Below are 25,960 nucleotides of genomic sequence, written 5' to 3' on the forward strand. Positions count from 1 at the left end.
TATGATCAGAATGACCTGCCCTTTAATGGCATCCTTAAACCTATGAGGGTTCTGACCTGGTCTGAGATGCCCATAAAAAATTCAAACGGATTTCATTGTGATCACTTTTATGATATCCTTAATACGGTACAGCAATTAAATCTCAAGCTTTTTTATAAATCATACACTGTGATCAAGAAGTAGGATGAAATTGTCAAAACTCTGGGGCAATAGGAAGACAGATAATATTTTCAAGGTTGGTAAGACTGTCTATAACAGAGTTACCCAAACTTTTTTGTGTCGTAGACCCCCTGCCATGTTTTTACGTGTTGGGTAGACCCCAAACTTACCTGATATTGAATTCCTGTAAATTTCAAACTGTAGTGAAGTTTAGTGTTAAAAGCTTAAAGTAAAAACACATGTTAATTTATACATTTATTAATTAAATTTAAATTAAAACTACTCAAAATAAAATTTTGTATCTGTTATGTAAAATATACGTAACATTACATAAACATAAAATAAACTATAAATAAAATAACATAAGTATTATAAATAAAATATTTTTTTTTACTTCATAGGTACTTTTATAAATAATAAATAAATAGTAAATGTTTTGATATTATAAGATAGTATGATGTTAGTAAATGGGTACTATCAGTGTATGTGTTGAGATCCACTATCGTGGACCCCCATTTTCATTTCATGGACCCCCAATTTTTTTTTCGCTGACGTAGACCCCTTGCAGGTTGTCATAGACCCCTAGGGGTCGATATAGACCACTTTGGGAATCACTGGTATTACATTTGCCAAGCGTCTGGTTGTAAAAAGTTTGAATACTATTTGGCTCAGACCGAACCATTTGAAGGATGTTTTATACCTCAAAAGCGCCAAGTCTTCATTTGTCTCTTATAACTCTCTAAGAGATTCGCTAGTTTATAGATTGTTCATGAAGGCCTTTTATTAAGTATTAAATTTTATCACTACTTGCAGCATCAGATCAGACAAGTAACCTGGACATGATCATCATCATGACTTCCACCAAAGATAGCCACGATGACTCATCTTGCGCCGCCAGCATCCGGCAACGTCCCGTCTCCTTGACCATTATTTAGACATACTGCTGTGAAAACTATTACACTATATCATATCTATAAGCAATATTTATATTACAACCGTTCAAATATTCGAAGCAAAGGAAACTGTCGGGGACAAAGAACAAGAACGAATAGGGGTGGACCACCCTTATCACTTAGGGGTATGGAAAATAGATAGTAGCCGATTCTCAGACATACTGAATACGCATGTAAAATTTGGTAAAAATCGGTCAAGCCGTTTCAGAGGAGTTCAAGTTCGAACACCGTGACACAAGAATTTTATATATTAGATTGACACAATGACAAAACGTAAAATTATTCTTTTTATGTACTAACCGGACAAATTGGTGGTGATGCTTGGTATACCCATCACCGTGCATTCAGCGGGTGTGTAGCCCCAAGGCTCGTAGTACGAGGGAAACACGCCCAGGTGGCAGCCGCGAACGAACTCTTCATACTCCAGCCCGAAGAGTGGATTGGTGGATGTAAGGAATTCTGGATGGAAGATCACCTGAACAAGTATTTATTAGCTGGTTAAGCATCGTCTTCGTTTAACCCAGAGTTCCCTAAACATTTTTGTGTCGTAGACCCCTTGCCATGTTTTTCCGTGTTGGGTAGACCCCCTACTTACCTGATATTGATTTCCTGTAAATTTCTAACCGTAGTGAAGTTTAGTGTTAAAAACTTAAAGTAAAACACATGTTAATTTATGTATTTATTAATTGAATTTAAATTAAAACTACTCAAAATAAAATTTTGTATCTGTCATGTAAAATATACGTAACATTAAATAAACTACAAATAAAATAACATAAGCAATAAGTCAATGTTTTTAGTGAGAAGAATGAACCTAATGCTTCAATAATAAATTATCAACATTTCGGGTCAATTTTATAAGGGTTAATCTTAAATCTCCTCGGCTAATGATGTCCAGTCTGTGGACCCCTATTTTCATTACATGGACCCCCAAATTTTTTTTCGCTGACATAGACCCCTTGCAGGTTGTCATAGACCCCTAGGGGTCGATATAGACCACTTTGGGAATCACTGGTTTAACCCATAGACGCCTACTACAAAGCTTAGCCCCCTCCCCCCCAAGATATCTATGGGACAAGTTGGCGATCACGTGCTATTATGGTACACAGAGGACGCTGCTGCCCATCCTCTGGAAACTTATATATGTACAGTCAGAATTATATAACATTGTAATACGGGAATCGACCCGCAACCTGAGATCGCAAATTCAGTCCTCTACCGCTGGACTACCACTTTTCAAGTTGCTCAGTTTAACAAATCACTTGTATATTTTATTAATATTGGACATAAGCATAATTGAAGCGACACTGGGCAGTCAAACAGAACAGATGGACGTTGGGTCTAAGCCCAGCGTAGGACAACCACTCACAAGTGACTAAGTTAAGTTTAGAAGACCCTTAACGAAGGCCGCTTCCAACCATTGGAGATATATGAAGATTGTCTATGTCTATGTAACATGCCTAAGTAACATATGACTGACATTCCACATAAATAAAAATCTGGATTCACGTGCTACATAGGTAAACACTTTTTATATGCAATACTACCGCGCTATAAAAGTACCGTGTTATAAGGGGAAATCCCGTAGTCTATATCAGACAAAAGGTTTTGACTTGCAATAGTAATCTAATGTAATCAGGCGTTACCTTGCAGAAGTACATCCTAAGTAAGAAATGGACCAATATTTAGCCACTTCCGCACATGCAGTGGTAGTCGTGCTCTGTGTTTGGCACTAATCGGTGTAACATAACTCCTGAAGAAGCCCCGTGGAGGGGTGAAACACATGTTGAGTGATTTAACGGTGGCGGTTGTGTGATTCGCATTGTTTGCCGCATGCGCATTTATCAGCGGGCTGGCGGGCGGTGCACTTTGTTGCACGACTTACTAGCAATAGTAACATTAAATAGTATATTTAATGACATACCTTTACTTTATCATTAACAGTGTTGAACATTTGACACCTGCGTATAGAGTTCAAGACGGGGTCGCTCCAGTCGTCGACCTGGAAAGAATAAACATTATAGACTTCCGATAACCTTCGGAAGATGTTTAGTTGGGGATGGAAAACACCAAAGTTTCATTTAGTTCCTCAAAAAAAATGTAATTAAAATCATGCAAAAGACGTTTACATAATTCGGGACAATCTTTAAATATTGTACCAAGAAAAGTGGTTACAGGAATAATTCAATAAGATTTTTATGACCTCTAAAATCAGAACTCATTTAGGACCCTGATTACTTCAATCTAAAGATCCATCTCGTTATAACCCATACATGTCGATTTGAAGGCGTGATATTCAAATGGTGAATAAAATTCAGCATTTAAATCCTCTGGCGCTATTTGATTCTTCTTACTATCTTATTGGACTCTTCTATCTTCTCTTCTCCATTCTTCTCTTGACGTACGCTTAATAAAAATTAACGTAAATGGAGAATAGTATGTATAAATACTAATATAACGTTACGCCCCCCCCCCTCCACCCTCTGCCTTGACGAGGGCACAGCGAGGACGATCCGAGGCAGGACCTGCATCTAGCCTTCGATCACAGAGTCATTATACACTAAACTCAACTTGAGAAATATAACCCGGACCTCTTCAAGGACGAACGTACTCCATCTTCGACCATATCATCCAAAGGCGAGTTGGTGATCAAAAGCGGATTAGTCGACTATAAAAAATATGGCAAATTAAAAGTTTTTTTTTTATGGCCCCCGCTATTGGAGGCCTCTCGTACCCCTAATTTGTTGGGATCAGGGTCTTTGTTTACAAATAAGTTTTTCAAATTTTTATCTTTAATCTTCACTCACTTTCATTCTTCTCGATTTCTTTTGTTCATACCTTTTTTTGGCACAATATCTTTCATTTTGTTCTTTGATTCCTTCTTGCTTTCATCGCGTTCCTTCCGTCATTTTATTACTCTTAGGTGGCTAGGTACATTTATTCTTTATTTTATTACTTATCCTATTTTTTTATATCACAGTTTTCTTATTTTTGGGTTTGACTTTTTTAATACAATACTACTTTGTTCTTATTCTATTTTTAGTTTATTTTTCCTATTTTAATTGACTAGTTATTTGTGCAGTTTATTTGGTACCTACTTATCTATACTGTTTTACTATTAAATAGTTTCCTTATGTTAAATTCGTTGACCCTTCAGTTTAACGAACTAAATTCCCATGAATCTGAAAAAGCCTAGGGGCAAGGTATCATGCAAGTGTTAAGAAAGAACAGTACTATCTATGCCTCTTAACCCTTTCCTTACCGCAGTCCGTTTCGCCAAAGTGACGCTACTGAACCGGGCATGTGCGCCGCAAAGTGCCACGTTGCATGGCGGTAAGCTGATGTTCGAATTTTCTCATTTGCGTTACATATTTAAATATTTTACTGGTATATTAATTAAAAATAGAAGTTAGGATAATTGTTAGTAATTTATTTGGCTGTGATAAATCTTATAACACGGATCTACACATAAGCCCACATTACAAGGTGGATGCCGTCTAACTCCGGCGCACATTTCATATCGGTAAGGTGATGTTCGAATTTTCTCATTTGTGTTAGACATTAAAAGATTTTAATGACATGTTAATTAAAAATATAAGTTAGGATAATTCTTAGTAATTAATTTAGCTGTGATCAGTGGCGTAGCTATGGTATATGGCCTGGGGCAGATTGGGGCTTGGAGCCCCCCCCCCCCCCTAAAGAGTCTAAATTCTTTATTTATATATTTACATATTTTTCACATTTTGGTACAATTTTTGATTTTTTGCCCATAAAATAGTAAAAAATCCGAAGCTCAATTTTGTATTTTTCTTTAAAATATTAAAGAAATCAAAATAATTTTTTTCTTAAAAGGGACATGATCCTCACCCTTTTTGTATAAAACAAAAATGTGTTTCCAGAATTTTTTGAACCCTTTATGAACCCATCTTTGTGGTTTATACATTAAGGAAGAGGATTATGTCCTTAAATATTGAACACATATATGTTCTTGTACATTTCATGAACACAGATGTGTTTTGTGATTTAGGGCCCTTTTAAAAAACACTATGTGTTTTGCGAATGAAAGGCTTAAACACTGTGTATATTATAATTTGTAACCGTTTACTTTTTTAATGATCATATTATTTAACAACTTTTTTAGCACAAAAATAGTAAAATTCGATATTCTTTTTATTAAAAAAAAAAATCCAAAAAAAAATATTTTCAACTTTGGTGCCCCCCCTGCTTGTGGTGCCTGGTGCGGCCGCCCCGCTCGCCACCCCCTAGCTACGCCACTGGCTGTGATAAACCACCAAATGGTGGATGCCGGCTGGTAACGAAAGGGTTAAAGGCAATAAAAAAAAATAAAAGTTACCTACCACATTGTGGGTGGTGACGGGTGGTAGACCATCTCTCTGCAGCGCATAGATGCATCTTTTCAAGCGGACTGTGTCATCCTTATGCAGAAGATCTGAAGCCTCAGGAAGGTGACCTCTGATGATGAACATTACATTTTTTATATAAATTACTTCATCGCTCCATAAAACATTGAAAAATTTATATTGTATACTAGCTGATCCCGCAAACGTTGTTTTAACAATTAAAAAATAAGGGTTGATCGTAGAGGGGTGAAAATTTAGGGTTGTATGTATTTCTGTATGCTGTATCATAATAAAATAAAAACTAAAAAATTTGTCTAAAAAATAAATGAATATAATTTAGGGGTGGACCACCCTTATCACTTAGGGGTATGGAAAATAGATAGTAGCCGATTCTCAGACATACTGAATACGCATATAGAATTTGGTAAAAATCGGTCAAGCCGTTTCAGAGGAGTTCAAGTTCGATATTAGATATATATATATATTGTTTAAAGGAAATAAATGATAAATATATTGAAACAAAAAGATGAATAGTATGTTGAGTAATAATTGACTCTATTACCTAAGGCATATGTCATACATCCGCTTGCCGACCTTCTGTTGGATATCCTGGATCGTGTCTCGTAGTGCTTTCGTCACCGCGTGACCTCGAAGACTCTCCACGTTGAAATTGTTGGTCTTGGCCGGGAAGATCATGAACGCTATCACCGTCGTATCGGAGTCCGCCGACTGCGGATCAAATATACCTTCAATTCGCATTCCAAATGCTCTGTTACAGAATTCGTCCTCAAATTCTTTAGGAAAGTGTCCCAATACGCAAGAGACGGGAACAAAACATAGGTGGATAAAACATTATAAAGTAATTAAAATAGATTCATTGATATTAAAATAAAAAAATGTAAATTAAATCCGTGTTAAAATTGATGTACACGAGAATATAAATAAATCAATTAAAACTTTGATACTGTAATAGAAATAGATAACTGAAGTGTTTGAGGATGTACGAAAGGAATGGAATGATTGAGAAAGGAAGATGGAATTGTAGAATGATAGAAGGAGGAAAAAAAGATATCGTGAACTATGGAAGACGAGAACGAAAATAACAATTCAAGTAAAAAAATATTAAGATATACAAAACCCTGTTCCCATTTAAATAGGGGTGGAAGTAGAGGTCCCCAATAGCAGGGATTCTATTATTATTAAAAAAAATGCTTTATTACAAGAAATTAAAATAAATCGATCTTCTTTAATAATGCAAATCTTACTAGAATCCTTTTCATGGTGCTACAACTAGCGTATACACAAAGTAGATACCCTGTTTATTATAAGTATATGTGTTATATACATATGTATGCATGTTTATGTTGGTATGTTTGTATATATATATGTTTCTATCACACGATGCGGTGACGAATTGGAAGCCACTTGAGTTCCGATCGCAACTCAAGTGGCTTCCAATTCGTCACCGCAGGAACGCTCATGTTCTTTTTACTCTCTATAACATCCTATACAATCCCTCTGCTCCTTCTTATCTCCGTAACCTCTTCCACTTCTCCCGGGCCCAGGACAATCCTTGTCGTTCGAACGTAAGGACGTCACTGGCCATCCCCACCCATCACTATGATTTCTTTTCCTATTCCTTCACTGTCCATGCCGCAAGATTATGGAACGCTCTCCCCTACGAAGTACGTGATTGTCCATCATTACCTGTATTTAAAAAGCGAGTCAAAGAGCACTATTTATCGCTAGTTGTCTAGTATATATAATATTTTTAGTTATATATGTTATATATGTATTTATGCTTATATTATGTATATATATTATTTATTATGCTTATTTATGTAAGTATATAATATGTAAGTATACATTTATGTTCATGTTAAGTATGTAATTATGGTCAAAAGTCGTATCTATTGTAAATATTGCAATTTAATTATTGTGCACGTTGTGTCTGCCTTACTTTTTATGAATCTACTTCCGTAGGCCTATTGGAAGAAATTTCTGGTTAGAAATAAGTAGTGCCTGTTGTGTCAGTTATATTTGTATTGTTACTTTAGTGTTTTTATTGTGTACAATAAACTGTTAAATAAATAAATAAATAAACTAATTACCCATTATTTGTACTTCTACCTTTTCTATACTATGGTTGTTATGTGTGATAAGACCATCCATTGTACTCTTTTGTATATTATTATGAAACTACACCAATACCTCGCTTATCGTCGTTTCGTTTTACGTTTTTTTCGAAGTTGCGTCGCTGCTTAATTAGTACTAATTTTCACTGTGCGTCGTCAGATTTTCGAGGTTGCGTTGTTTTGGGTTCGAATCTTTATTTTTTTTTAAAAAAAAATTTTTTCTAAAAGATGGCAACACTTTTGTTTCTAATTGCGCCATGCCATCAAAACTCGGGGATTCCCTTTCGAACTAAAAATCAACGCAATTTTATGCAGTTTTATTTCCACTTTGTTTTGCTAATTTTAGAGTTCAGTTTCAATTACGTAGTGTGTTGTAATGTTGTGTGTTGTGCTTTTTTGAAAGGATAATAATAAATTTAATTAAATTTTAACGTGTTGTTTCTGGTTACAAAAAAGGTATATATTTTTCCAATTTATTTATTGGCAGAGTTATATTATTTTTGTTTTTTAAATGTTTACTTTGTTCAATTTTCTTTTTAAAAAGTAGTATTTTCTTAGCCCTGGAACCCCTCTTCGATATTTACATGGTTTGCTATAGAAAATCTTAATTCACTTTGCAGCCTTTCAATTTACGTCGTGTTTTTTTGGAACGTAACCACGACGTGAGGTATTGGTGTAGAAAAGGGGGAACGAAAGGCCCCCAAATAACGAGGGCCATTTAAAAAATATACTCTACCTTCAAGTAATGGTTGAGACGCGCCAATGCTTCGATGAATATATCAGCTCCCTTGTTGCCGAACTCATAACGACCAGCTATGAAGAAGTACAGCGTCTTATCCAGGTCGAAATTAAAATGCCTGAAAATATATATATTTATATAATAGACGATTGATAGACGGACTGCGTTCAGGGACGCCACGAAACATCTTCTCAAATTATCATATTATATTTATAAACATTTTTGCACCCTTATACAAAATGTGTGACCTCCACAATTCATATGTTAGTGATATTGATATATTCTCGTGCTCTCTAGTATCTTTTAAAAAACAATTTCGTTACAAATTACTGAGTACATACAAGGCAATTTAAATCATAATATAAATATATAAACAAACATAATATAGATGTATAAACCGTAGTCTTTCCCTGTCTAGTAATGTTTTTATTTATATTTGTTTTTTCATTGTTTGACTTTAAATCACTATGTGTTCTCAGTGAGATAGTTATAAAGTAACAACTGTATTTAATTTTATATTTCTAAGCTTCTAAGTTTGTACTTTCTTACTGCCTTTTGTTACTGTCTATCTCCTATAAAGTAAATAAATAAGTAAATAACATCTTCTAGAAAGATATTTAACCTGTATATGTTCCGGTGATGAAATATATATCCAAGATGTGTTGCTTACGGTGGAATTATACGACTCAAGGTCAACCAGGAAGCGATGGAGAGAGTAATAGTCCGTGATTCACCAAAACACCAAGATCAACAATGAGGCTCGAGGAATAGCAGTTGTGGGAAGCAACCCTCTAGGTTGAGCGACGACATATTTAAGACCACGGAAGTCGCTGGATGCAGGCGGTGCACTGGTCATGTTGAGGACCTTTGGAGGAGGTCTACGCCTCGCAGTAGACTGTTGGACCCTATCATCAATCCAGCCGTAGAAAATCCATAACTGGACTGGTCTGGTTTGAAGGCATACAACGACTTTCTATAACAATAATATAGTGTTAGTAAAATTTAAGTATTTAAAAATTTTTTTCGATTTCCCATTCTAAATCCTTTAGCTAAATATTTTTATAAATATATATATACATCGAAATATATATATTCAGAATAAAGCATTGAAACACAATATTATATAGAAATTCGTAACCACAGATGTATACACTAATTTTCCTTTCCAAAAATGTAACCTTTTTACATCATCAAAACCAGCCACATACAAATATACAGCTAAAGAGATTTTAATACAAATTTTACACATATATTTTACATTACACAAAGCCTTTTCCCGACCTAATATATTTAAAAAAAAACAATTGGTAGTAAAGTAACATATCCCCTTATTACCCCCACTTTTTAAGAATAGTTAAAAATCAACGCAAACTGACCCATAAAAATGACCACGAGCGAACTCGTGGATCTTCTCCTTGGCGAGAGCGTGCAGGTTTTGGAACTCGTGGAGCGCGGAGAACTTCTTTACGTTCAGCCCGTTGGGGGTGATGATATCCGGTTTCCGCTTGAGGAGATGTTCCGCTTCGTATCCTGGTGATATTGTTATTTTATGGTAACTGGTTGGAGATGTAAAAATTTAATGCGATGAATATTTAGTACATGCGTGAGCAAAAAGCTTTAGTTTTTACACTTTTTTACAATCATCCTGTATAAAGTTCGCGCTCCGAAATATTAAATAATTTATTTCAATAATTAGATATGATTGCGACGAGATATGGGAGAGTATCAGCCGTTCCATTCCATCAGTATCCTGTCGTGGCTAGTGGCAGCACTCATGGTATTTCCCCCCACTCCGCCCCGCTTTCCTTAGGCGCGGCACAGCGATCATCAAGTCAAAATATAATCGCCTAGTGCAAGGTCCCTAACTTAGATCACCACAATGACTTCCCGCGAACTTGACTATGTCGTCGACGCTAGAGAGGAACCTACCTAGACCTCGTCTACCAACTCTTGGTCTCCACACATACACAGACGAGCCATTCTTCGTCCGTGACCTTGGTCCTGCCCTGATCTTGCAGTAAAGGTCAGTGCGAAGTTCTCTCCATCTCTCTTTGGTTGACCTTGAGCCTTTTAATAAGGCCCATCGTAAATGACCACGTGTAAGATACATATGGGTAGCACCAATGGCCACGAGTAGACTACAGTATTGTCAACCCTTCGTAGTCTCAACTGGGATTTGGTACTTCAGGCCGTGATCTCGAATTGCTAGGGAGTTTCTTTTTCTTCTTCTTTTTAAGCAGATGGATGCCAACTGTATAGCATAGGCCCCATCCAAAGATCGCCACGATTACAGTTCCTGTGCTGCCGGCATCAAGCGACTTCCAGCGACTATAACCATGTCATCAGCCCACCAAGTGGGCGCTTACCCACGCCGCGTCTACCGGCTTGTGGTCGCCAATCGAGGACCTTTCGGTCTCGGCGGCCATCGATCTCATGAGCGATGTGCAACTCCTGACGAGCAATTCTTTAAGCTACGTCCGTGCTCTTAGAGTTTTTATCTAGTTAAATAGTTATTACGATATAATAAGATGGAATATAGTAGTTTGAGATGACCACCTTTTTACCACTTTAGGCTAATGGTGATGAAGCTATACCTGTGATATCGGAGACAGTAGTGAAGATATGCGCCATATGAGCAGCGGCTCTCTCCATGCAATACCTGTGGTATATCTGTCTCTTTCCAGCCTCCTCGTCCACCGAGAACTAGAGCAAGACGTACGATTAACATTAGCTTCTATTTAAGATAAGGAAAAACAATTGCTGTTAGCTTCGATGAAGGAGTTTATGGGACCTTGTATGTTTGTCTCTTTCTTGCAGAGTTATCTAGCTAGCTAGCCTTTTCAAAATAACTACTTTATTTCGATCGCGTTAAAATAAATCATAGACAAAAACATCATGGTAGAAGCTAAAAATATATTTAACCTCACAGTACACCAATTTGATTGCGGTTTCCTTTCTATGTACTTTAAGAGAGTGAGAAAGAGTGACTGGAGAGAAAGAGATGGGAAGAACTAGAAAGAGAGGGATAGATATAGAAAGAGGAAAGGAGATAAAAGGCACATAAGCATGAAAGAGAAAGAGTGAAAAATAAAAATGTAGACATAAAAATGAGAGAAATTAGACGACAATCAGAGACTTGATATTTCTCGTCTAGAATAGATATAAATCGCTGCATTTAATTACAAACTAAAAATTTTGTTAATATTTAAAAAAAATGTATACCTTATCTAAATTATTATAGAAATCTGTGTTGCCAGCGCACAAATATCTGCCCAGAAGCGTGGCGTGAGTTGTGAATACGGTTGCGACATCGACATGCCGAACTCTGAAACAAGTTTACACAATTATTAGTCTTACAGTCATCATCGTCATTATCATTTCAACCGCCCACTCTGGGCATAGACCACCCTTATTGATTACCAATAGAACCAGTTCAGCGCTGCCCGCGTCCAGTGACCTCCTGTGACCTTGGCTAAGTCGGTAGTCCTCCTAGTGTGCGGCCAACGCATGCATCTCCTGTCTCTTGGTCACCGCTCGAAAGTCTTTCTGCCCCAATAGTTGTACGAGCAATTTTCCTCGACCACTACCTTCACACGAGCAATTCTTCGTGCCACGTCAGTGATCTTCTTTTGCATATCTCCTCTGACCTTAGACCTGGCAAAGTTATTCAAGAAGCTTCTTGGCTTCCACTGCGGTGGGGCCGCCCAGGATTCCGCCTCGCACACGCTCGCGGACTGCCCGGCGTGGCAGTCGGAGATGAGATCGGACAGGACCTTTCCTTGCCAGCAGTCGTGTCGGCGATGCTGAGCGGGTCATCGGCGTGGAGGGCCGTGGCCTCTTTCTGTGAGACCGTCGTGGTCCAGAAGGAGGCGGCCAAACGGGATCGGCAGAGGACAGATCCCGCTCGGAGACGACGCCGTCAGCGCACGGACGCGCCTCGCGACGGCCCTCCGGTGAATGGTGCTCCTCTACCATAAACGGGGCCTTCGGAGTCGAGGGAATTTAGGGTGGGGGCCCTAAACTCCCACTAGCTTCGGCGACTCGGAGGCGGACGATGGTTCGACGTGGTCTCGAACCATCGTGACAGCACCACGAGGGTTTCGGGGGTAGCGTATACACGTATACCCCGGGACGGGCTATTGAAAATATAGCACGGCGCGAGGGAAGACCGCGTGGCGATCCCTGACCGGGAGATACTGGGATCCCCCGTATAGTGCAGAGGGCGACCACCGGGGCGGGGGGGGGGTTCAGTGGGTAGGAATCCCACATACCCCTGTCCTCCCACCAGAGACGGCATCAACCGGAAAATTTCCCCCACCGAAACAAAAAAAAAAGAAGCTCCTTGGCTTACCTAAGCACAATAAGTCCAATGCCTGCTTGCCATTCGTGAAAATGCGCCACGACCCGAGGGGGTGTGTCACTGTATGTTTCGGCTGCTTTTCTAAACTGTAAGAGATACACACATATTCAATTGAAATTAAAAATCTGTTATGGATACAGTGAATAATAAAGTATGTTTATATATCACTCTGTGTTTGGCACTAATCGGTGTAGCATAGCTCTTGAGGATGTCCCGTGGAGGGGTGAACCACGTGTTGAGTGATTTGACGATGGCAGTTGTGTAATTCGCATTGTTCGCCGCATGCGCATTTATCAGCGGGCTGGCGGGCGGTGTACTTTGTTGCACGACTACCACTGCATGTGCGGTAGTGGCTAAATATTGGTCCTTTTCTTCCTTAGGATGGACTTCCGTAAAGTAACGCCTGATTCTATTAAATATATATAACTCTTCTTGTGTACATTGGTATTAATCATACATTTATATACATAAAATTTTACATACATACATAATATGATTCTAAAGTATAGTCCACGGATGGACAAATGTAGTGTAAGACGTCAACCCGCAAGGTGGACAATAACCTTTTCAACAACCGTTCTTTCCCTGTTGTGAGTAAATAGAGTCTAGTTCCTTTCTCCTCTTTTATTCATCAAATTATCTTTCTTTCTTCATCTTTCTTCCCTCATATTATCTGTCTTTCTTGTCCATGCTTTATCTTGCTATCACATTTCAATACTTAGGTTCTAATTCTTTATTTCTTCAGGTTGTTGGAATAAATTGGACGCAGACTGCTTTCAACCAGCCTTAATGGAAATCTATGGGCATATGTTCAGTAGCTGATCGTACTCCAGCTATGATGATGATATATTAAGAAACTTACTTCAGTTATGAAAGTTGCGACCATAAAGCCCAGGATGATAGCGTCGTTTGCCTCCACGTCCAGGTGTGGGATACCGAGGCTGCAGGTATCCCAAAGCTCCTGCTTGTAGCTGTCCATCTGCCACGCCCCGGAACCGATATCGAATAATATGATCTGAGGGTTGCCATCTACCAACCAGGTTCCTGTGTGAAGCTGGAATAAAAGTGATTACGTAATAAATATTTTTTTTACTAACTTCCCAATTGACTTTATACTGGCATATGGTGCATGTGGTGGTCTAATAAAAATAATTAATGTTGCATTACAACAAACATACAATGAAACATATTTATGCACTGCAATAGATCTCCCCCAAAGACATCTATGGAGAGATATACCATAATCACCACGTTTGACAAGCAAATTGGCGACCGCAGTGTGGTATTATGGTACGCAGGAGACGCTGCTGCACATCCTCCGGAAGCTTTTTTGTGATCTAAAGTAATCCTATATAAATCCATACATATATATTAGGGGGACCGAAAAGTAATGTCGCTTTCTTAAGTTAAATTCTGCGTCAGGGACCTCCTACTCGTTCTTTAGAGAAACGGGGATGATGTCTAGCAACCTGAATTGACCTGGAACCATGTATGTAATTGGTTACTGGCCATGAAATAACAGGCGACCAGGTCTCTCTCATGAAAACAAAACTGGAAGATCTGAACTCCAACTGCATCAGGACTTACTGTTATCACATGGTTAAGAAAGATGCTTTGGAAAAATAGTGAACATAAAATTCTGGAGAAACATGCATCTTCTCCTCGGAGAAGGTATACATGATAAGGTCCAGTTCCGCGGCGCACTCAAAATTTCTGTAGTAAAATCACAGACTTGCTACAAGATGAAATACTTTCTTCACATACCTTATAACCTTGGCTCCTCATGGCGTTGACGGCGGTGGTGAGAGGGGAATTTGGGGGAAAGTCTGCTTCTTCCACCTCAGTCCTTGCACATTGCTCCTTGTAGGGTCCTTAAGAAAATAAATTTGATTATCATTTCAGCTGTAATCCCACTGCTGGACAGCCTCTCCCATAAATTTCCGACTAAATGATTAAAAGTAAGAAAAGGACTAATATATAGCTACTTCCGCTATGTAGCAGTTGTCGTGCACGACTACTGTTACATAGCGGAAGGAAGAAAGGAGCGGAAGGATGGACTTCCGCAAAGTAACGCCTGAATCTATTAGATATGACTGATTATAAACCTGCATCCAGCGTTCGTCTTTAAAACTACGTAATTTTTTTGGGTAAAGTATTAGAATTAAAAACCTTTTTTAATACAAAAACAAACCGTCCGATTTTGTGCACTATTCTTATATCAGGGCGCGTTTGTAATCTTCAAGCTTTAAAGGACGCCATGAATTCTTTGACTAATGTATGTTGCTGTTAATGACATAAGGATCCGAGACGTGTTCACTTACCAAGGGTCAAGATCACCCAGGGAGCTATGAAGAAGGCTATGCTCGGAATTACGCTGCGAGAATCAAGAATGAGGAGATGCACAGAAGAACCAAGAAATACGTAGCTCGAAGAATTGCTCGTATGAAGTGGTGATGGGCGGGGCACATCGCTCGTGCAACCGATGGTCGTAGGGACCAAAAGGTTAGGTAGATGCGACCACGAGCAGGTAGACGCGGCGTGGATTGACCCTTCACTAGGTAGACGGACGACATAGTAAAGATCGCGGTAAGTCGCTTGATACTGGCAGCACAAGACTGATCATCACGGCGATCTTTGGAGGAAACTTATTCCTTGCAGTTTGCGACCGTTGTTAGAAAAGATGTTGTATATCTGGATAGAGACATATACAAGCGTCTTTTACACACTTCTTACGACAGGCAGAGAACACCCTATTCTTGTGATCCTAGGTCAACCATTAAATACATGACTTTTATTTATACGAGAGAGGTCCCCAATGGCGGGGGCGATAAAGAAAATAAATCTAACCTAACCCAACCTAACCTAACTTTCTAATAGCCTTACTCAAACCAACCCAACTCCTTGTGAAATCACAGCAGACTTTTGTATCGCCGGCGATTTCATATAAGATGTCTTTTTTGGATTCTGTTTTATGTATTATGTGGTCTTGAAGATGTGAAGATCACACACCGGCACGTTCGACGAAAAACATCGTCTTATTGCCTATTTGAATTCAATAGGGGAGGCTTATCACCGTCACTGAACGTCCTATGATTAAAATGATGATGAATGTACATACTTAAATTCTTTCATTTCAAATTATCAATGTCGAGTTTGATTTCAAATAGAAACATACATTACCACAACATATATTGAAATATCTAAAAGTATATTCAGAAGCAACTACTTAATATAACCAAGGTCACATACCGACGTGACATTTGCAAAATATACATGTAATTAGCGTTCACTTTAATATATTTGTATTGTACATACTATGTTAATATTGGCAGTATATTTCTAAAGCTAATTCGATTGGTCGTTTTTTTTCGACTTGATTTACACCGCTGCCCTGAACTAAGAACTCTATATTTAATGGAATTAGGCGTTACCTTGCTGAAGTCCATCCTAAGTAAGAAAGGGACCAATATTTAGCCACTTCCGCACATGCAGTGGTAGTCGTGCAACAAAGTGCACCGCCCGCCAGCCCGCTGATAAATGCGTATGCGGCAAACAATGTGAATCACACAACCGCCACCGCCAAATTACTCAACACGTGTTTCACCCCTCCACGGGGCATCTACAGGAGTTATGTTACACCGATAAGTGTCAAACACAGAAGCAATGGGAACGGGATGCGGAAGTGGCTAAATGTTGGTCCTTTTCTTACCTAAGAACTCTAGCCTAAAATCTGTTTCAAAGTTGCAAAGCTAGCTTAAAAGCTTATCTCCCTGTGGAACCTCGGTTCGGAGCTTTCACATCGCTTCGACGGAAGCTCATGGAATGACTACACTTGAGGTCTCCTTCCAGGGAACCTTAGCTTGTGTGTCACTCGTAGACTCAAGATTGCCCAAAAGGTCATTGTTTTTCAGTTTTGTAAGTTTTGCAACTATCTCGGCTTTAAAATCATAATTGGAATTTAGTTTTACGTTCTATATATAAAACTTAACGATTAAATAAGCTAATTTCTCTACTGCCATTTGTAGGAGAGATTTCATAAAATTCTTTGTTGGTTATTTATATTATAACAGAAGAGTTAAAGATATTAATTTTTAATGAACGCTCCCTCTCCCCCTCCCTATCGAGTGGAATTCCATAAAATCCGTTCTTAGCTGACCTCAACTCAACAAAACCAACATCCTTTCCAAATTTCAAGTCTCCGAACCTCATGGTACCAGAGATATCGTGATGAATCAGAACATACGTTAAAATCTCGAAATCTTAAAATTCATGTTCGCAAATGTCGCCATTCACTTACCTAAAAGACAGTAGTTCTCCCCCATTTCCTCGGTCGATACGTACGCCTTTGATCTGATCACTGTATAAATGCCTCCCACTAAAACAAAGATATATTTTTAATAAGATTACATATAATTATAAACGACAAACGAAGTATTGTCTGATACACTACGAATATAGAAGAAAAATATATTCCTAACATTGTAAAGCTTTCTTTTTGTAATAATTTATTTGTCTGGATCTATTAGACAAGTTACATATGGGGCTTTTTTTCAAATGCGGATTCCGCTGATTCGAAAGAACATAGCGCAAAGTGCGCTTGCTTATTCCAAAAACTGTTTGAAGGTAACGAAGCTCTGGAACTCACGGAGCAGCCTCGACTTGGACCACTGCATGATACATAGGCTGATTGGTTATAAATATAAAAGCTTTAAATTAGTAAATGTATACGCCATTTGCTATCAATTATATAATGATACACTCACAAAAAATTGTTACAGAAATAATAAATCATTGATACGTAAAAAGCGTTCTCAAAATTCGTATCACTACATATTAAAATTAATTAACAGGTTGTCAATTATCTCCCTTCCGCTTTTTTGCTCTTTATTCGATGCTTTATAAAAAGTGTTACAGTGATCGGATTTAGTTCAAATATGCGCCGTTTTGTTCGATAATCTGTTTCCATCTAGACGGCAACTTCATAATACCTCCCTCGTAGAAGCCCCCCTCCTCATTTGCGAAGAACTCGGACAGCCACTTTTCACCAACCTCTTTTGAGTTCAACTTTACACCACCAAGGGCGTTCGCCATGGACAGGAACAGGTGGTAATCACTTGGCGCTATGTCCGGGCTATATGGTGGATGTGATAAAACCTCCCATCCGAGCCCCCGTAGCTTCTGACGAGTCATCAACGAACTGTGTGGTCTAGCGTTGTCCTGGTGGAACACTACACCCTTCCTGTTGGCCAATTCTGGACGCTTCTGGTCGATCGCCTGCTTCAAGCGGTCCAGTTGTTCGCAGTAGATGGTAGAATTAAGCGTCTGGCCATATGGGAGCAGCTCATAGTAGATGATTCCCTTCCAATCCCACCAAACACACAGCAAAACCTTCCTGGCCGTCAATCCCGGCTTGGCCACTGTTTGGGACGATTCACCGGCCTTCGACCACGACCGTTTTCGCTTGATATTGTCGTATGTGATCCATTTTTCGTCGCCAGTCACCATCCGCTTCAAGAATGGGTCGAGTTCGTTCCGTTTCAGCAGCATATCGCAGGCGTTGTCGGTCCAGAAGGTTTTTTTGCGTCAAATCATGCGGCACCCAAACATCAAGCTTTTTTTGTATCCAGCCTTCTGCAGATGGTTTAAAATGGTTTGGTGACTAACTCCCATCTCCTGGGCGATGTCACGAGATGCCACATGCCGGTCTAACTCGATGTAGTCCATGATTTGATCGGTATTTGTCGTCACAGGTCTTCCGCCGGCTGGCTTATCCATGGTGTCGTTTTCGCCGGCTCTGAATCGTCGAAACCATTCCTCCGCGGTTCGAAGTGATAGAGTACCATCCCCCAAAACACCATTAATCTCACGGAACGTTTCTCTAGCGGATTTGCCTTTAACGAAGGAAAACTTTAAAATAGCGCAAATTTCGGCGTTAGTGAACTCCATGTTTACACGTCTATAACTGTTGAACGCAATATCCAAACTAATCATGCATAGCGTCGTTTTGTAGGTTATGTCAAGACCTTTCAAATTATGTATAGTATTGCCAGATACGAGCTCTGTAGCGCTTTGTACATAGCCGCGAAATTCAAAAGACAAAAAGGCGGAAGGGAGATATTTGACAACCTTTTATTATTTATTATCTGTCTTTGCAGACTGCATTACCAGAATTAATTTGCCTGTCGAATCCCAATTGTTTCAGAAAGATCAATTTTAACAGGGTGATTTAAAAAAAGACCTAAAAGCTTTAAAGCTATACATTCACTCATTTAAAGTTTTTACGATTACTAACAATCACCCTTGAGCTAGTAGCTCAGCGGTAGAGCACTGAGATTTGAGATCGTAGATCGCAGGTTCGGTTTCCGAGACACAATCTTAGAATAATTCACACTGTGCTTAATTATACAGGATTGCCACTGCTCACAAACAAGTTTCTAGTGGATGGACGACAGCAGCGCCCTCAACGTTAAGAATCCTTTGTTTTTCAAAATTTCATGCAATGTCTTAAATAAAGTATAATATAATGTAACAATTAGTAGACTCGCAGCTGGGAATAGAAAGATCCGTTTGAAATAGCGGCAATCCCTGTCCCAACTGTAAGCGCTTATTAAACGCGAAAAAACACTTTGTTAACAAATCACTCTAGTGGTACATATCTAATATATAAAATTCTCGTGTCACGGTGTTCGAACTTAAACTCCTCTGAAACGGCTTCACCGATTTTTATCAAATTTTACATGCGTATTCAGTAGATCTGAGAATCGGCTACTATCTATTTTTCATACCCCTAAGTGATAAGGGTGGTCCACCCCTAATTTTTTTTTTATTTTTTTTTAGACGAAATTTTTTGTTTTTATTTTTTTATGATACAACATACAAAAATACATACAAACCCTAAATTTTCACCCCTCTACGATCAACCCTTATTTTTTAAATTGAAAATTAAAAATATTTTTTTTTGCAAAACAACGTTTGCGGGATCAGCTAGTATATATATAAATTCTCTTGTCACAGTGTGCGTGATTGAACTCCTTCGAAACGGCTCTACCGATTTTCTAGAATCTCAGCGCGCACATCGGTCAGGGCGGAGAACCGGACAACATCTATTTTTCATCCCGCTAAATATTAAGGGTGGTCCACCGCCAATTTTTTTTTCAGACAAAATTTTTGTTTTTTTGTTTTTATTATACAACATTCAAAAATACATACAACCCTATATTTTCACCCCCTGTACAGTCAACCCTTATTTTTTATTTGTTAATTAAAAACTATTTTTTTTATTTTGCAAAACAACATTTGCGGGATCAGCTAGCGTATATATATTTACCTATACTAATCGCGGATTGTAATTATAAGAAAACATCTTGTGAACATTGTTGCAAGATATTACATATGAATATAAAACCATCGTAAGTGAAACGTGTGTAACTGGTTTTAAGTAATTCAAGTGCCCGTACATAAGAGACACAAAACAGTCATTGTGCGAGTCTTCACTTGAGAGAATCAGAGCATTATTTACCGTCTTAGGTTTAAACAAACTCGAATGTAATACGAATGTAAGCAAAGTAATAAGTATGTAAATAATGTTAAAAAAAATCTGAGAAACGTGGTGATACATAAAAGGCATCGAAAAGGAGATAAAATGTAATGAAAGGGCAATACAGATGAAATGTAGAATGTATGTAAAGAATGAAAGATCTTAAAATGCATGGAAGAAGAGCGCTAAAATAAAAATAGAAGTGAAAGAATAATTAGAAATTAATAAAAGTCAAGCACGATTAGCATAAAAAAAAGAAAAATAAGTTGCTTTACCAATCAAATACCTTAGATAATATACCGCCATATGTAATTTAATTTATTATTAACAATAGAAGATGAAAGATAAAGATAAAATTCATTTATTCGAAATTGGAATATTTTCTGAACTTTTTTTTATATACCTTGCTATTGGGGAATTCTCCTTCCACCCCTATTTATGCAGAAACAGGGATTTTTATTTTCCTTCATTAATTTTTTCAAATTCCAATTTTATTACCGTACTTTTCTTCCATGCATCTCATCTATCTTTCCGTTCTTTCACTCTACTATTCTATCTTTCTCTTCTATTCTATTCCATTTCTCATCACTGCAGTTTGGTCTATTTTATAACAATTTATCACAGATTTTTGTTTATGGTTTCCCTTATACAAATATTTATCAAATTTTTAATATATCACAGTTAATTTTATTACATTTAAATTAATTTCTGATATGATTATTATTTCTTTTCATTTCAATTTACATTATTTATTTGCCTGTTTACACTTTATTTCTACCGATTGCATTATTTGCGACAAACTTACAGAACCTGAGGAAGCCTGGACCTGAGGAACTTCTACCTTCTTTTTCAGCCAAAATGGAGGCTACAGTGGCCTCCTGTATCCTTTTTCCTATCCGGCATTCCGTATCGAAGCCGAGCTCTCCAAAAGCAAGGCATTTGGCTAACAGAACTCTCATTGATGGACGATCTATTAAACTATTTTATTTTTGACTCTACCATACTTCGCAAGACGTTGTAATTGTGGAGAAGAATCAGGAATAAATACCACAACAACACATCTTTTAATAAAGTTTAACACAGATGTATACAAATACATTTTATATAGCCTAAATGAAATCAAAACAATTAGACGACATCACCGCCAAGGATTCTTGTCATTTAAATATTCTTTTATTCAATTATACGCTTTTTGTGTCAATTTATTTTTATTATGCGTTTTTAATTTTGCTAACGGTAATCCAATAATGTTTTGCGAAGTTTTATTAAAAAATCTTATTCAGTTTATTACAATGAATTAGAAACTTCAGTACAGTCAGTTTTTCAAGGTGCTTTGTAAATAAGTAAAAAATATTTCATTAATTTCCATTAATGCAATCCTTACAGGCGTTTATATTTAATTTATAATTATAAATAATTAAAACGAAGGTTATGTTGTAAATAATTTTAATCTTATGCAACGAATCTACGACAAACATCTAAAAAAAATAACTAACCTAAATTTTTTTTTCGGTTGAACGACATCGCCTTCACCAATAAATTTTTTTTCTAAAAAGTCTTTGTATGTTTTACCCTCTTAACACGTTGAACACCAAACTAAACACAATGTTTAGTTCAGTGGGCCGCGGCGGACACCATGTGACTGCCATCATGTTGGGTCCAAGAGGCCGCGTCGGACACCATGTGTCCGCATGCCCTCGATCACTTCAGAAGCCTCTAGGGAGCCAACGGACAGTGTTTCGACTGTTTTTACCAAGACATGTGACCCGCGCAGCCCCGCGGAAAAATAATGGGTAAATCGCTGTTTCTGTAAGTCGCTCATGATTTTTAAGGGTTTTACTGACAATATTTGCAAAAAAACACCTTGGCGATTTTTTGACGATTTTCGATTTAATGGTGTGGCCCCAGGGGACAGTATGCTGTCGGACACATGGTGTCCGCCATGGGGACACATGGTGTCCGCAATGGCGTTCAACGTGTTAAATAAACCTGTGATTGAACTTTTCTCGCTGGTTTCTTACTTTACCTTACCTTTTCTTGTCATGTATATCTTATTATGGTTATCTTACCTTTGTTTGCTGCCTCCCACGCTGTCTCAAAAGTCCACCGGTTCTCCTCGATAGCGGCCTGTCCTCGATCCATGAAAGACAACAGGTCATGTGTAGACTCCGCCCTGTAGAACCTCCGGGAAGATCTGTCGCGCGACATTGTGACCTAAAACAATACGATTAAAGTTCAAATCGTATATTTAAAAAAAATATTTTAATAGCACATAGGTTTCTAACGGGAGAATGTGGAGTGGTAGAATATACCCACCATAACATCGTGAAATTTGCTTGAATCGAAACCTTTATTTTGATATTGAAGGGGAAATTTTCAGAATGGACACCATATACCCTGCCGTCTGGGGTAAGAACAGGGTTATACGAGATTCCTGCCTGCTAAAAACCCCTCGGTGGTCATCTTCCATACATTTAGAGAACCTGCCGGATCTCCTACGGAACTCGCAGCTGCCCAACAGTACTGTACCAAGACACACCCAAGGAGGAAGCTGTGCCTCCCCTGGCATCTTGGCTGTATCAGAGCAATACAAACCACTTCGCGTTGCTGCCCTTCTCTGGTTCGCATTGAGCAGACGAAGGCTCCCACTTTCAACTCGCAAACCGTTTTAGTCGCCTCTTACGACAGGCTGGGAACATCTGAGCCCTATTCTAGTGAATCCGGGCTAAAGTTTGGGAAATTCAAAACCTAACCCAACCTAACCTAACTTTTTAATATACCACGTAATTCGTCCTTTACTGTACACGCCGCTCGTCTGCGGAACGAGTTATGTCTCGATTAGAAAAGATAAATATCTTTGGACTTTGAAAATGTTCTGTAAATTTGATCTTTTTGTGACACCTTATTCTATTGAACAGTTAGTATACAATAAAATGATTCTAGTTACTAGGGAAGTTCTAGTTCTAGTTCATTTATTGTTAACATTATCGTCTTCTTATTGAAGTTCTAGTTCTAGTTCATTTATTGTTCACATTATCGTCTTCTTATTGTGTTTCTTCTTGTTTTTATTCCTCTTGTATATCAGCACAGACTTGACAACACGCTGTGACGTCATGCCAGGAGCTGACGTCACGAGTTGCCAAAATTCCGCGCAATTCGATCATCTAACAGCTGACTTGTTTGCGTTTTGGAACATGTCCAAATGATCTATTTTGAACACTTCATCATGAATGTTTTGCTTTACGGTTTCACGTATATTTTATACGATATTTCTAAGTTCTTTAATAATTGAGTTTTTTAAACGTACCTTTAATGTAAATATATCTAACTATGTATATCGTATACGATATTTAAATATATATGTTATGGTATATTTAAATATAATTATAGTAAGTATTAATATATTTATATAAGGTGTTTTTTATCTTAGTGATTATTTTCCTTCTCAATTCGATTTTACTTATAGGTTTAGCAAAATTAAATAAAAAAATCTTTGATATATCTTTGAAATTGTAAATAGACCTAACTGCAGTGATTGAGGATGGATGAAAGGTAATTATAGTGGAAGAGAAAAAGAGAACGAATCGTAGAATAAAAGAGTAGCAAGATAGACATTGTGAAGAATGAAAGAAGAGAAAGTAAATAATAAAAGAGAGTGAAAAAATTAATAACAAAAATAGAATCCCTGTTCCCACATAAATAGGGGTGGAACGAGAGTAGCCCAAAAATGGGCGCCATTAAAATGAAATAAAATCGGTTACGTGGTAGAGAATGCCTCCGGCATTAAGTTCGCCGTTACACATAAATTGTTTTAAATTATATAAAAAACATTAACATAATAGACAACATTATCATAATATAATAACAAAAAGGCTCCTTAAAATACGGATTGTCACATATTAAAATTAATAATTATTTACTTTTTGTCAAAAACTATTTGACTGTTGCATTTCAATAAAAAAAAGAATGCAAAATATTTCAGATCGACCTCTTTATACAGGGTAATTAGAAATAGATGTAAAAGAATTAAAATTTTTCCTCACAAATGAGCTATACTTTCATCCGTTTATTGCTTTAACAAAGCACTTAATACAACGGTATTCAAAATGAAGAAGAAATCACTTCAGGGATTCTTCACAAAGCTGATAGATCTTGGAGACAGTGACAACACTAAATACTAAGTGGAAGTGTGTATATATTAAGCTTATGCTAAAGCTATATAGCTTTTTGCTGACAAATATGCTATAGCACGCTATAGCAGCATACACAGACAACAAATATAATTAGTGAAAGCAATACTGTATACGTGAAAGTGGTTGATTGAAAATTGATCTGAAGTGACTTACCACAGGATATATAATATCGATAATAAGGCTGTCTAGCTTCGCCATGTTGGCAACATATTAAACACAACAAAAATGGCGGGCGGATGCCGCCAGACGTGGAGGAACAGTGGTACGGTTGGTTGCTCACAACGCTAGACCCGGTTTCATTTTATCTATCTAGACATAATGCGTATTAACGTGAACTAACCGCAGAAAGTAGAACAAGGTTACACAGGTCTAGACAATGTCCAGACCAATTTTTCCCAACTTGAGCCTTACACCCCACAGTTGGGAAATTCTAAAATCGAGTCGACACGAGCTTAAACCTTTCGCTTTAATATGAAAATTGTATATGTGCTTTTGGGGAGCGTAAGAATTTTAAAAAGGTTATTTTAAGTGGGGCATATCACAATAGAAGTTGGTCCAGTTTTTATGGGACAGCGTTTCTGTGACCTCCCTTTGCATACCGCTTAAGTAGTTGTTTTGATTTAACCACCCTATTATTTTTTAAATTATCAGTTAAGAAATGACCAGCGCGTCTCTTAAAGGCTGCAAGTCCGAAGCGATCTTCATCTCCCGAGATATAATCTTTTGCTTTCGACCAGGATTTCTTCCAATTCTTTCCCTTCCTACTTTGATAGTCTTTTACGTACGAACCCTACGTTGACGGTCAGATCTTTTTCTGTCACAAACAAATGAGGTTTCATTGTACCTATCAAGGAGCCTTGTACACAAACTATTGACTAATACCAAGCGTATGTAGGATTTTAAAAATTGTATTTAGCACCATACCTACTTCATATAATGCAAATCACTAATCTATTTATACTTCACTGAAGGAAGATCAGATACACGTTAGGCTAATTCGAAGACCCTTGAATGATTCTACATAAAAGTACTATTGCCATAGTGGCCAGAATTGCGGAGTGTGAATGCTACTAGCAGGGGCGGCTCTAGCTCGTGTAGCGCCCGTGTGCAATGAAACCCTGGCGCCCCTAGGCTTGACCCCCCCCCCTCCCGCGGCTATAACTATTAACTTTGCCGTCGTAACAAGAAATTTTTTTGATATTCTAACAAGCTATTTTATAAGTAGGTATAGCTTACAGTATGGTATTAGTTACGGCCTTTCTACTTATGACGGCAGAATAACACTCACTGTTTTTATGCCTGTAGCACATCTCGTTATCGTTTGATAACTACCGCCACTGCGCTGGCTGCTGTCACAGAGAGTGCCGCGACGTCCCCCCAGACGGCAGCGCCCGCGTGCATTGCAAACCCTGCACTATAGATTAAGCCGCCCCTGGCTACAGTCTAGTCTCTCTCGAGGAGATCACATTTGAACATCGAAGTCATGTCTGGCAACACACATTGGTTTTGACAACGCGGAAAAT

General features: G+C 38.0%; 1 protein-coding gene across 1 annotated transcript in view; it reads right to left on the reverse strand.

The window, feature by feature from the left end:
* Window positions 1-25,960, reverse strand: part of Glys (glycogen [starch] synthase) — a 38,822-nt gene that overhangs the window by 5,294 nt on the left and 7,568 nt on the right. The window contains exons 2-14 of the mRNA XM_068765840.1: window positions 22,314-22,458; window positions 17,005-17,082; window positions 14,472-14,578; window positions 13,570-13,761; window positions 12,699-12,793; window positions 11,570-11,672; window positions 10,942-11,050; window positions 9,724-9,877; window positions 8,345-8,465; window positions 6,036-6,202; window positions 5,471-5,585; window positions 3,037-3,114; window positions 1,413-1,587 (exon numbers count right to left, since the gene is read on the reverse strand). Coding sequence (XP_068621941.1) covers window positions 1,413-1,587; window positions 3,037-3,114; window positions 5,471-5,585; window positions 6,036-6,202; window positions 8,345-8,465; window positions 9,724-9,877; window positions 10,942-11,050; window positions 11,570-11,672; window positions 12,699-12,793; window positions 13,570-13,761; window positions 14,472-14,578; window positions 17,005-17,082; window positions 22,314-22,452 — 1,633 coding nt within the window. The 5' untranslated portion in view covers window positions 22,453-22,458. The remainder of the gene's footprint in view (window positions 1-1,412; window positions 1,588-3,036; window positions 3,115-5,470; window positions 5,586-6,035; window positions 6,203-8,344; window positions 8,466-9,723; window positions 9,878-10,941; window positions 11,051-11,569; window positions 11,673-12,698; window positions 12,794-13,569; window positions 13,762-14,471; window positions 14,579-17,004; window positions 17,083-22,313; window positions 22,459-25,960) is intronic.

This window comes from Battus philenor, unplaced genomic scaffold, assembly GCF_028537555.1.
Source record: "Battus philenor isolate CCGP_79_NKW_IND1 unplaced genomic scaffold, ilBatPhil1.0.hap1 SCAF_20, whole genome shotgun sequence".
NCBI lineage: Eukaryota > Metazoa > Arthropoda > Insecta > Lepidoptera > Papilionidae > Battus > Battus philenor.